The 13,845-nt window shown below is 40.7% G+C and overlaps 1 protein-coding gene across 1 annotated transcript; it reads right to left on the reverse strand.

Moving 5' to 3' along the window:
• Positions 1 to 278: 278 nt before the first annotated feature.
• On the reverse strand, positions 279 to 13,486 carry LOC139654618 (CCR4-NOT transcription complex subunit 6-like). Its single transcript, XM_071531736.1, has 8 exons — positions 13,400 to 13,486; positions 10,373 to 10,494; positions 7,357 to 7,543; positions 5,766 to 5,851; positions 5,409 to 5,498; positions 5,171 to 5,239; positions 3,837 to 3,994; positions 279 to 437 (listed from the first exon to the last, which is right to left on the reverse strand). Exons 2-8 carry the CDS (start codon positions 10,482 to 10,484, stop codon positions 279 to 281), a joined length of 861 nt encoding a protein of 286 aa, XP_071387837.1. The 5' UTR covers positions 10,485 to 10,494; positions 13,400 to 13,486.
• Between the last annotated feature and the right edge of the window lie 359 nt (positions 13,487 to 13,845).

The raw sequence follows: 13,845 nt of genomic DNA on the forward strand, positions 1-13,845 counted from the left end.
TACACTATTGTCCAATCCTATCTGAAACATTCATGGACATGCAGCTTTCATATATGAACTAAGAAATAGACAAAGAAACAAACCTACAAATACACAAATATATTTAGTAAAGCGTGGAGTAAAAGGTGGGGTTTCTACAGTGGCTACATCTGTAGAAATTAAGTGTCTACCTTTTCTATTCTTTTTATGTGTAATTGTCTGTAATTGCATAGTTTTTACCTGGTATGGACCTTTATCTTTTAAGACAAGTCTTGAATAAAGTTTGAACTGAACTGAACTCACTTCTCGGTCTTGAAGAACACAGCGCAGCCGTCCACGTGCTTCCTCTCCTGTTCGGACACCAGTTTGGCACGAGACTTTGGGCAGAAGTAGCCGTCGTAGCCGCGCTCCTTTAGTGTTTCCAGGAAGAGGGTGTAGTACTGCTCCGTTTCCACCTCCTGGAGACACACAGGGAGAGATACTTTATAGAGCAATTCAGCTAAATATGTGTGAAGATGTCAGTATGAGAGGCTGAGGCCAGAGTGGGAAGTTACCACCAGCCCCCCCGGCCAAATGCTGGGAAATTTTTTATTAATAGCCTTGTAATAAGCAGGATAACACATAGGCAGCTGATAGTGTACACGGAGTCGGTCATTATTGCAAAATTCAAGACGTCAACACAAATCGGATACTGTATGCTTGCTGTAAATTATAATAATAATAATCTTTATTTATAGAGCACTTTTCAAAATCCACGTTACAAAGTGATTCACAAAGGCAGCAAAATAAAACAAGACAAATCATAAAATTATCAGGTTTTAAAATAAAAACTTTGGTGTATAAAAACCAATACAGTGTAGGAAAAGTTGAGAATAGGAAAAGAAAAACGTTACGACAGTTCAAAGGAAATTAAATTATCCCTCATTTGGCTGGTGGAATTTTCCCACCCAGGCCGTCATGTCAGAAAATAGTTCAATAAAAACACAAACCAAACACTATTCTTACTAACTGGTGAACAGCATATTACAGGCTGCAGTGTGCGGGAAAATATCAACACAACATTTTTTGACCGACTACATTCTCTCAGACTGAAGCTGATGTGTGTCTGTAGTGTCGTGCTGATCACAGTGCTGATGAGGCCAAATGCATGAAAAACAAAACTATCTCGATCCTCCCTTTTAACCAAGGTGTATGAACTGAAAACAGTAGAGCAGCAAGATCAAATTCAGTCTTTCTTGGTACAGAAAAACCAACGTGTTCAGCAGAAATCCTTCACTGTCAATAAAGATCCACCGTCTCTTTGTCATGCTACCTTGATGAAAGCTTTCTGCTGAAACAAATTTGTCTTTCTGTACCAATAAAAGACACTTTTCAGGACATCCATCAGCCTCCAGAGTAGCTGAATTTCATCTTCCTCAACCTTCTTCAACTAACAGCACTACCAGCCACTTTGGTCGGTAACCAACAATCGTTAACTTTTTAATATTTCATATTAAAAAATTTATCTGTCTATTTTCTCGATTAATCGATTAGTTGTTTGGTCTATAAAATGTCAGAAAATGGTGAAAAATGTGGATCAGTGTTTCCCAAAGCCCAAGATGACGTCCTCAAATGTCTTGTTTTGTCCACAACCCAAAGATATTCAGTTTACTGTCATAGAGGAGGAAAGAAACCAGAAAATATTCACATTTAAGAAGCTGGAATCAGAGAATTTTGACTCATTTTTCTTAAAACATTACTCAAACCGATTAATCGATTATCAAAATAGTTGGCGATTAATTTAATAGTTGACAACTAATCGATTAATCGTTGCAGCTCTATATAGGATACAGCTGTAAATCTACAGTTGGGCTGAAATCCATCATGTAATGCAATGAATGCGTTAAAAAAAGTTGTGAAATACATTCTGGTGGAGGCACATGTAAATTGATGATGGTTAATCAGTAATATCTACCTCAAGATCTCAGTATCTACAACAAGTGAACCTGAGGAAGCGAGGAAGCGAAACGTGTTGTTCGCTCCTTTTATAAGCCTATTTACAAATGCTGTAAGAAAAATAAAGATGTGATTACATTTTCAGCAAAGTCTCACAGTGAGCGGTTGGATAATTTCTTTATATCTCGCATCTATTTCAATACAGTACACGCTGACTTGCTTGTGAATGGAAGGGGAACGGTTGGATACACCGGATGGATCTGAGCAGCAGATGGCAGCTGTGCAGCTCTGAATGGAGTACAGCTTGGTAACTGCTGCACTGAACAAACCGAACGCCCCAATAAACCTTACACTCTGCTAAAACTGACACTGTGTCAAGAGTAAATCATCCTGAGTATTCTATTAGAAGTCAATAGACAGCTGGTGGCGGTGAGAGAGGCCTTCCTCTAACCAAAAGGTCACGAGTTCAAACCCTGCCGCAGTCACCGAATCCATCAACCGCCGCCATGCGTCTTATGGAAGTGTCCTTGGTCCGCCAAATGCCATGGCCGGTACGTTTGCCTGCTCCAGACACCAGACTACCAGCCAACTAGTCTCTCCTCTATTCTAAAAAGCTATTTAACTAGTAAACAAGTACAGATTCTGTACAGACCCGTGGTACATTCATGGTTTTGCAAGCTGCAGTTAGCAAACTAAAAATGATTTCAAAACACACAGAAGGAAAAACTGAAGCTATAATCCAGGTGAGAGAGAAGGTGAACTGTGACCAAAAAGGTTGGAGTTTTTGGTCACAGTTCACAACCCTTGTATATACAGTATGTATACAATGTATTTTTGAGACGTATACTCTTGGATTTCTTGAATTTGCAAAAGTATTCATCCCAAAAATACCGAGGAATTCATTCTGAATATGGGAAGAGGATTGTGTGGAGTGAGAAAAAAACAACCAAAAAATCACAAAAAAACTGCAGCGAAAGTGTGAGGAACGGGGGGGCTGCCGCTGTTTCTGAGATTCTGACATGTTATCCTGCTCGTCTTTGGCCACCAAACGCAGCAATTTACTTTTTATTACTTCTAAACAAATGTTGATCCATAAAAGTCACCTATTGCAGCTTTAAGTAAACTGCTATCTAAAACAACAGACATGATTTGTGGGAAAATTATGTTTTCAAGTGCTGTAAACCATGATGAAATTGGATAGCACACAAGTCCAGAGGAGTGAAGTGTCTGACTGATTGAGCTGAATTCACCTCTTGACGCCCACAGTGCAACAGAGTGTGACCACTGGATAAAAAAATCCTGACCGCTACCTGCTCTGTCTCGTTTTTTTTTTTTTGTAAATATTTTTATTGATTTTCCAAGTTTTTATCCCACAGGAGGAGTAAAAGATACAAAACATGTATATTTGACTTCAGGTCACCTACTCATCCCCCAAATACAAAGAAGCACTATTCATCAAATATGTTGACAAATTGAAGTCCCCATTCACATCCCTACCACCCTGCCCACCCACCCACCCACCCACCCATAGGATTACAGGTTCCAGAGTACATTTAGACGAAGGATGGAAAAATATACTAAGATAATCAAATAATTGTATAAATTACTCAAACAAAAGGAAGAAGGGAGAGAAAAAAAAGAGAGAAAAGGAGGAGGAGAGGGGGGGGAAATGCTCACTACTGTAACAGGACATGTGTGGGTGCTCTGTCTCATTTTAAAGTGATGTTGAACTATTTGGTAGTAACTTATAGGTTGTGTATCTTCCTCCATGATAAAACCCCAAAATCAGTGATTCTCTGTTATCTGTTGCTCCGGTAGAGGAGATTGGACAATTGCGTTTTTTTTTCTCTCCCCATTCAGGAGGTCGGGAAATCACACTTCTAGCACATTAAGGAGCACAAAAACAAAGCAGACCCTCTTACCTGCAGGCTGATGATGTCAGCGTCGCAGCTGGTGATTTCCTCCATGATGCCTTTCTTCCTGTACTCCCAGTTGAGGGCCCAGGACGGGCAGTAGCCGTACAGCTGCCGCGTGGCGTACTTGTCGCACAGCACGTTGTAGCACATGACCGTGAACATGGCTGCACAGGAGAGAGAGAGAGAGAGGCGGGATAAAGGAGAAGAGCTTTAGTTCGGGGGGGGGGAGTGTTGTTTTTATTTAGTCTCCATCTTTGTTTGCTAAGCGCTCATTGCTGTGTCCAGTACTGTGACTTTGTCTTTTTCCTTGGATTTTCTATTGATGCAGTTTGAGTTTCTCTTTTCTTTGTCTGTTCAGCCATGGTGGCTATCGCTGCTCATGCTAACTACCCAGTTCTTCTTCTTCTGTTGATTCTAAACAAACCGGAAACCTAAAACACATCACTTCCTGGGCGGCAGAGGATTTTTCCCAGGAAAGAGCTACCAGACACCGGCTGTTTAGAACAGACAGTGGAAAAGCTTTATGAACTGGCTGTTGTGTTATATCAATCAGCAATACAGAATGGCAAGATGAATGTCTAACATTAAGATGGACGCTTGACTGAAAGATCTGCTGCGCTGCATCTTGCATCTTGGAGGAAACCTGACTTGAATTTCAAATAAGACACCTCTCACCCCCATTCACTGATTTCACTCTAGTTGTTTCAGTTGAATTGTGTGCACCTAAACAGACCAAATAAGGCACAGTGGGTTTCACTCCCTACAAATGCTTAGATCAGTGCATCAATTGGCCTACAAGTGTTACTTTAGCGTTGTGACTGGTTTAACAGCTCTTTCTCTTTCTTTCTTTCTTTCTTTCGTTTTCAGGTGAGACTCAAGTTTCTTGGTGTTTTTTTAAATGTCACCTGCACAGATTTGGCTTTTTTTCCTCTTCTTTCTGTGTTTATTATTTGTATTGTATTGTATTATTGTATTTTCTCATATTACTTTAATTTTTTTTACCACTGTGCAAACCAGCGGCTAACATCAAAGCTTCACTGGGCAACTTTGCATACTGGTGAGTGTGAGATAACTGAACACTTTGAACTTCAAAACCCTTCAAAACGCTCTCCTCTGTTGCAGCTCCGCTTTGTGAATTATGCTGATAAGACAGGTAGATTTTTACATAAGAATCTTGCCTTGTGCAGCTTGAAGTTAAAAAAACAAAACATGAAAGGGACTCGAATGTCTTTGTCACTGTATCAAACTCACAATTCACCTGAGCATCAACAAGTCCTGCTCCAGCTGCAGCAGCAGAGCTTAGAGCTGAAGGTGAAGCGGTTTGTTTCATGCTCACGTACCTGTGGGAATCATTTGGTCTCGCTCTTTCAGAGTGATCCAAGGTCTTTGGGGCAGCTGTTCTGGGTGCACTGAAAACAGGGCAAAGGGAAATAAGGGATTAGCGCTCGTTTGACCGGGACAAACACAATGGGACGATATACCTGCGGCGGCGCTCAGGTTTACACTAAACGGTCGGTTAAATATGCATGAGTCGCGATAAAGGGTGGCGTGGTAAGGCGAAGCGCCGGCGCCATTTACCTGCTAGATTGTCGAGCATGTAGTTCAAAAGCTTTCTGGTTCCGTCCGGCTCCTGGTAGAGATTGAGGATGTCTTGGGACAAAGGGTTACCTGGCAAACACACATTCAAAACCAGTTAACTATACACTAGACACTCAGTTTTTTGTCTCGTAATTCACCAGTCACTTTCACTATTTTTAAGTTTTACATGACCTCCGAATGATGGCTGCTTACTTGCTTACGTAGACAAAAAAACCCAAACATTTTATGTGACAGAAATTACACACTGAAAAACATAAATTCATTTAATTAATATTTAATTGCTTTATTGGTTTAAAAAAAAGAAGGAAAAATCTAAACAAAAACAAAAACTCTTACCTTTTAGCCCCAGGGTTTGTAACTGGAAAAGCCTCCCAAGTTCATAAGGCAGAACTCGTAAAAGATTGTTGTTTAAAAGCAATTCCCTGGAGAAATGGGAGAGAGTATCTGTGTCAAAATACAGATTTTCTCTCTCACTCACACACACAGAGAAAACATATCATTTCTGGCAGCAGAACTTTTTGTTGCACAGCGTCTTCCACCATGTTGTTTTATCATTTAGATTCAGTTATCCAATTTAATTGTGTCTTTGCTTGTCATCTTGATTTTTCTTTGAATTGAATTGATGTTTTAGAACAATATATGCACTGTTGTGTGAAGACAGTGACTCAGCTCCTGAAATTGTCCAAACAAAGTCACTGGCAACATTCAATCCTTTGTATAAACCTCAAACAAGCCGACAAATATGCTACAAGTCAGCAAATATGCTAACTGGATTGGATAGTTTACAGGCTGCCGGTTTCCAATAGATATATCGCGCACACACACACACACACACACACACACATACACACACAAACAAAGCAGAGACAATGAATCTCAAAGATGTTTCCAACAAAAGTGTTTTTTGTGTCTGTCCACCACATTATCAGACAAGATAAGTTTTTTTCTCCACCTGGTCCATTTTTGTTTACTTTCTCTCCACCAATACAAACCCTTTAAGGGACTGCACCTGTGTACAGTGATAAACAGTCCTCAAACCTCTATGCATTGATTAGTCCAAATCGTCTGCTTTGATCAGGTGGGTGTTGAAGGGTTTAGTACAGAGCTGCTGTACATAGACCCGCATCTCTGTTCATCCTTAAGAAACGCCTTAAGCATTATTTTTGCATTTGGAAAGAAATGTACTCGGTTCATTGTCTATTTTGGTTTTGGTCTTGAACAGGACTCTATTTGTTCTGGTCTCAGCTGGCTTGAACTCTACCGGACCGGCTCTTGGGATTGACTTGGACTCGACAAATGTGCTCTTTTGTGATAAATTACTTTTTCCTGTGAAATGCTGAAATGTTTGCTGCGTCTCTTTCTGCGTGTCTATTTTATAGACACTTTATTTTTTATTTTTTGGTGCCTGAAAGATGTTGTACATAATGTCTTACTTGACGGTTGGTATAAAGTGGCCAGGGACTACAAATGAATTATATATAAATAAAACAAAACAAATATTCATCTTCCAACAATGAATCAAGTAAATAGGCAAAAATAAAACACATCATTTGGCGTCAAAGTTCACCAGTTTACCATTGTTCTGTGGGTTTCGTTTGTTTGTTTTTTACTTATGTGTTTATTTCTATATTCATATGTATGTATTTCTTTAAAATGTATTTCCAATGTACTTACGTATGTGTTTATCTGTTATAAAAGAGCATTATATCATTATGGATTTCTGTTAAATTGCTCAAGATAAAAAAAAAAGTTGACCAGTTTGGACATTTCTGCCTGCAAAAGTGAGTCCGTGAACACACCACGCTTCATTTCTGGGGGTTGTGAGTTAAAACACTCACATAATTGGACAAAAACATGTAGGGATGTTTCTGAGCAGCACTAATAACACTATATTTGGTTTATATTTGGCGGCGGGCAGGCGGCCTACCTGAGAGAGACCATGTTGCCCAGCTCGGCGGGCAGGCTGCGGAGCTTATTGGAGGACAGGTTCAGGTAGACCAGGTGGGGCAGCTTGGCGATGTCCGGCGGGATGCGGCTCAGGTTGTTGTCGTTGATGTGCAGCGCCGTCAGGTGGGTGAGCGTCCACAGCGAGCTGCTCAGGCTCCTCACCCGGCCTGGGGCAAACACAGAGGACGCACCAGATCGTCTTTACAGTGGAACCATATGGAACTTCCTTTCTACTGATTCCTCTTTCCACAACTCGTCCTTAATACTAAAAACTAACATACCCACACAACAATAGTTAAGCATGAAGTAATCACACAATGTGCAGCCCATTACCACACCAGCTTTGCATATTTGGTGTTGTTTGTCTTATTCCTTTAAGTCCTGTCTGTCCCGTTATGTGTGTCCTGGGCTGTGGCTGGAATGGATCACTATTTAGGGCACTAATACGTACATCAGACATTTTTTGTTAGTGTCCGAATCGTAAAATGATATTGTGGAATGATTTTGAGGGCGCTACATATTTCCCACAATGCACTGTAATATGTAGTGAACAAGCCTGGTCACTAAAACCATGAAAGTATACCGAAATGCATTGCGAGTCTGTCGTCACCTGGCCGTTACCAAGCAACGAAGCTGTAACCCTTCTGTGGTTTTATAATGATGGCATCCTCTTCTTCACCAAACCTTGTTTACTAATGCAAGAAAATAAACTTTTTTTGGTACCAAAAAGATGTCAAGCTACTCTAAAGATGTTTTCTTTTAACTGCCAATTCATAATTAATTATAAGTGCACGTTTTGGTACGATAATTTGAGCTCGTTTACGGTAACATTAATATTAAGGTCTGTTGTTCAGGAAGGTATTTATCTCTAGCTGCAGGTTATACGGTACATAGCTTATTGTAACATGTTTTTTGTTAATGTCAGCTAGTGAGAAGTCCAAAACGTGAAGGAAACCGCACAGCTAAACAGAAAAAAGCAGCCGCACACAACTCTGATGCATAGAATATTTATTCACTGACATAAGGTCGGAAAACGCCTAGATGGGAACGTCTGTGAATATTTTTTGCTGTTTGATGTCAGCTAGTGACACATATATGGTTGGCTTTGAAGGAATATTGGTAACTTGTCAAATGTTAGCTGAAACATTTGTTTATGCGACTGGTGAATGCAGACGCAGGTTGATGATGAATGATGATGAATTAAGCGTCCGAATTCACTCATTAGGCCTAATCATGTGTGATTTACCGCTAATTAGTGCACTAATAGAGCAGCCAGCACTATATAAAGAATGATGTATTGATGGACTGATGAATACAGATTCTATATCTGCCATTTGTGATTCAGTCAAAGCAGCTGGAGCAGAAGACAGAGGCAGGTAAATGCCAGAGTTCACCAGCCACCTTTAACTAGAGGGATTTTTTGTTTTTTTACAATAGAATAGGACATGCAAATGATGGTTAGACCTGTCAAATTGACTGGTAGAGTAGACAACCTTACCAGCCGCAGACAAAATTAATCCGCATTTAGCTGGCGGTAATTATAGGCTTCAACCAATATGGGTTTTTTGAAAGCCAATATTTTTGTAGCGACGCTGCCAAAACATCTTCAGACCATTTTAATGCCAAAACAATACAAGTATTCAGTGGTTTCCCCCAGAGTTTTCTTCTCGTCAGGGTGGAAAAGCCTCTGAAACAGCATCTAGTCCATCATGGGACACTAAAACTCTCCACTGAAACCAGACTGATGAGATTCGTTTAGTGTCAGCAGCTCTTCAAGGCAGAGTGACCCACCACACCTATTGAATGGTAGAGAAACTTTGGGAAACATTACTGCTTGTAAATGGAAAGTTAATTGACAAAAATGATTATTGAACAAATTAAATGAATAAATAAAATGTGGAAAGGAAAAAAGTCTATTTTTCTATAGCTGTGGACAAGAAGGAACCTCCATCACATCAGAGCTGGACGACACTGACTGCCTGATATCAGATATTTAATAAAAGCCCAGTATCGGCCTGATATATCCGTCTACCCCTGGTAAATTTCCACCCTGACTGTAACCCTGATAGATTTATTATTCATTCATAGGCTAATTATCATGTGATATCTGACAAATGAAAGGGGAATCTGACAAACATGCATTGTACCTGATTGTACGTTAATTATTAACCTTTATTTAGCTTGGGGAGGTTTACTGACCATGTCTGACACTCATTCAGTTATAGAAATTAATGCTTGGGACACTGTGACACTTTATACAATTATTAATTAACCTCAGGGTTTCTGGGTCAAAAAACATAATGATGTGTTTTAACAACCCATGGGCCAACAGATCTTCGCTGTCTTAACCACGGCTCCTTTAACCAAAAACATCTTGACAGGAAAACAGTCTTTACAACACCATGAACCAGCTTTTTGTTTGTTTGTATCCACATATAAATGGGCGATTTATTGGTTAGTTGATCGACAGAGATAATTTTGATAATCAATTGATCATTTTCAAGTAAAAATACCAAACATTTGCTGGTTACAGCTTCACAAATGCTAAGATTTGCCTGTTTTCCTCTGGTTCATATCATTAGAAAATGAATACTTTGTTTTTTGGCTGCTGGTCAGAGTAAATAAATAAGCAATTTTAAGAATAACTTTGCAGCTTTGCAACTTGCAGCTGTAGTGGATATTTCATTTAGGAACAAAACAAATATAAATGTATTTGGACATGAAGACATGAACACTGTTTATTTTTTATTTTGGGCTAGACTTGAATAGGACTTGATTTGCTCTGATCTTGGTCTCAACGCCCTTTGGACCTGATCCTGACATGAACTCAACTAAGGAGGTCTGGAATACAGACTGACTGGGACACAAATGACAAATGGAACAAACAGCAAGTGGAAATGACACATTGCAGCAGCCCTGAATAAATCAAAATATCCCCAACTTTCCTCCTGCTAAGTTGTCTTTGGGAAAGCGGAGCCAAAAGGAGTTAGACTGACCAGAAATCTCGAGCTCAGCCCAGTGGGACTTCTTCCCGCTGGCCGCCTCCTCTGCTGACATGATGGTGTAACATCTACGGGGATCTGGAGGATCATATTTTTCCTTTGGCATACCTGTTAATCTGGAAAGAGAGCAAAACCAGTGAGATTTAGGCTTAAATTCAGATTCCCCCATTCCTCCTGCGGTCCACATACAAACAAAACACTCACAAATAAAAAAAATACATTACTTTCGCGGGTAAAAAAAAAAACTTGTTTCACGGTTGTATTCTCAAAATATAATATATTTGGCTGGCAAAATAGTGAAAAGGGCAGCTAGATTTTGTAAATCAACCATAAAAACAAAAAGTCTCCTACCCTTACTGTAATGAATTCTTGATGTTTTCAATCATTTGTTGCATTTACCTTGGATTATTTGGATAGGAACACCACTCTGTCTCATCACGAACAAACACTTTAGAAGTTATTCCCTGGTAATGCTTGGTGTTATCTGTTTAAGTTAGTAATCCTTCATCATGAAATACTTCTGAGTTCTTACAAAGACAGTCATCAGGTGTGTGTCTGTTGCTCTGTGTGCGTTTCCAAAAAAACCCCCAGAAAAAAAGGAACCAAAATTTCTGCTCTGACTGGTCGGTATCAGCAAGTCAAACTGAAAACAGAATGCCGAATCGTGTCTCCAGAGTATGGTGGCTGGCAAGTCCCAAAACGCACCAGCAAAATATTTTCTCACCCAACTTGATTTTGCAAAACCACAGCCAGCATGTAGCAGCACTGAGAACAACCACCCTGAGAACAACAACAACAACACAAAGCCTAAAGCAAGTCGTGGCCTAATCCACAAAAGAAAAAAAAGAATACAAAAGAAGAACCTCAAGGCTAATTCTGACAAGCTGGAAAGAAAAACTGGCATCTATCTAGAGGCTGGGGCGCTCATGTCACTCATACAGATTCCTGTTGTAGGAGTAAGTCGGTGTTGTGCCTATGATACAAGGAATTCGCTTTGGTTTTTTCCAGGTGAGATCCTGATGAATTAGAAACATGACAACTGGTTTTGTGACGAGGGCAGGAAACCACATCATTGGTCTGCAGGCTGCAGTAGCTGATGGATTTCGAAATGATGCCGCCACTTTCACTGTTTGAGCAGCCAATGTTGTTTTTAGAGCAGAATAGGAAGAGTCAGTGGTAATTAAACACATCACAGTCAAACTCACACCCAAAAAGCTTGATTCCCATGTGATAATCAGTCAGCGATCGCATTACTCACGTGTGATCTCGCCTCAAAACTGATGCAATGCATAAAAATATTTTGAAATGCAGCTCTCGCTTTGAATTTACTGTTTCCTGAATGCATCTGACTTCTACACAAGTTCGCAGTCATCAAAGACAAAAACAAACATGATAGAAAAACTACAAATGTCTTGAGTCCAGTTTCCAGTGGGCTTTTAGATGTCTTCTTGGACTCGTCCCACACCTATTTTGACTCGGACTTGTCTTGGTCTCTCGGCCACTATTGGATGTTGACTCAACTTTAAAAAGAAGGGTAATTTTATTGATGCGTGGTTTATTTTTCCCCCAGCACTACAATCAATTTAAGGGATTTCAACATGCGTATGCAATGGTCCTCACACTGCAGACAGATCTACATCTCTGTTCATCCTTAAATGTTGTCTTCTCCTCTTTCACAGTTATACAATTTTCTGAACTTATCTGACTATTCTAGCGTTCTAGAGCGAAATGAACAATGAATGCCTCCACCTGCTTCTCCATCATATCCACATTCAGTCTACTCTCATGTGTAAATATCTTCTGAAAGCACCAACAGTCCCCAAAATATTGTGATATTATCAAAAATCAAGAAATTGGGTAAGAAATATTGTGATATTTGATTTTGTCAATATCGCTCTCTCCACCGCTTTGGATCTGGTCTTGGGATTTGACTCAGACTCAGCTAAGGTGGTCTTGACTGCAGCCTTTCTACCGAACCATGCAAACCTCTGCTTTAGAGTATACTAATGACACTTGAAAAGGATGTTGGAGCAGCTTATTTCTGCTTGCAGGAGGCTCTGTCTACAGCACCGATTAGCTCCTTGTTTATACTCCCTGCTGTCAGCAGTCTGGTGTCCAAACAGGTCAGGAAAACATGCATAGTGCCATGTGGAAAACACATCAATAACAGTTATAAAGCGCAAATATTGCATGACTATGTCATTATCCGATGAATGCATAACACCAGGAGACATGTGCTTAGGGAAAAGGGGACAGGAGGCACTAGGAGGTTAGCGGTGGGTGAATAAGTTTGGAGCATACTTACATAACCTGTTTACAGTCTACCGGGTCACAAGTAAGTGGCAATAGCGGCTCTAGGCAGACATACGGCCTTCTGGCCTCGGTTACCCGGCACACGAAGACATGAGACTAAAGTGGCAACGCCGACTTCCAGCCGGATAACACTGCATGATATGGTATCGAAATTTACACAGCAGTTCCCACTGATAACCCACTTAGGAATATTTTAGTAAATCCCAGTTCTAGCGCCTTGGAAGGGTAAGAGCTGATTTGCATGGCAGGAGTTTTGCATAAAGGTTGGTAGCAACGACAACTGAGCAGCTGAGAGGCAAATATCCAAACATAGCTAGCTATAATGTCAAAAGTGACAACCACGTATAAGGGGCCTGTCCAGGGGAAGTTTGGCCCGCCTCTCGCCAGCTGTCACACCTGACAGCGAGGTAAATGTGACCCCCGCACACATATATCACTATCCGGTGGACGTTTAAAGCAAGTTTCGGCGTTTAAAACCACGCCGAAAAGGTATTGGCCGGTTAACGGTCCGGCGGGCTCGAGCCAGGCACGGGGCTGGATTTGTTTGGCTAGCGGCCGCAGAGCGCACGCCGTCCGGGCTCGCCGTGTCGGACGGCTCGGGGGCGGGGAGAGGGGAACTAAAGCAGGCGGATTTAGCACGGAAATTTTACCCAAGACAACCCGGACAACCGGTCCCCAGCACGGACACAAGCTCAGAAATCACGTTACCTGCATTCGGGGGCGGTAGAAGAAGATTTGGTGACAGAATTAGTAGAGACATGCAGACACGGCTGTTGAACCCGTTTAGACCCTGAACGTCTCGGAAACAGAAGGAAGAACAACAAACATGGCTTCCGCTCGTGTCCGTCGTCTACACGCTCCCCTCCCTCCTCCTTGCCTCCCCGCGCTCACGTCACCCCAAAGTTGTATTAAATGTTTTTTTTTTTTGTTTTTTTTAACGTTAATTAAAACACAAACTCGAATACATTGTTCGCGCGTGGCCCTAATATTTTCACGCAAATTTTACATGTCATCTTTATTTTTTTTATCGTCATATTTTATCACTTGTCACTTATGTTTTATTACTGTGCAACTAAACTAAACTTAAATATTTCAAAACATAACGTCACGTCATCAAATGAAATCTTTACATATAAACACGTAGGTTAGAATAC

This window comes from Centroberyx affinis, unplaced genomic scaffold (genome assembly GCF_046629955.1).
Source record: "Centroberyx affinis isolate AG114_WGS23_722 - 3 ecotype Tasmania unplaced genomic scaffold, CSIRO-AGI_Caff_v1 ptg002120l_1, whole genome shotgun sequence".
In the NCBI taxonomy this organism is placed as follows: domain Eukaryota; kingdom Metazoa; phylum Chordata; class Actinopteri; order Beryciformes; family Berycidae; genus Centroberyx; species Centroberyx affinis.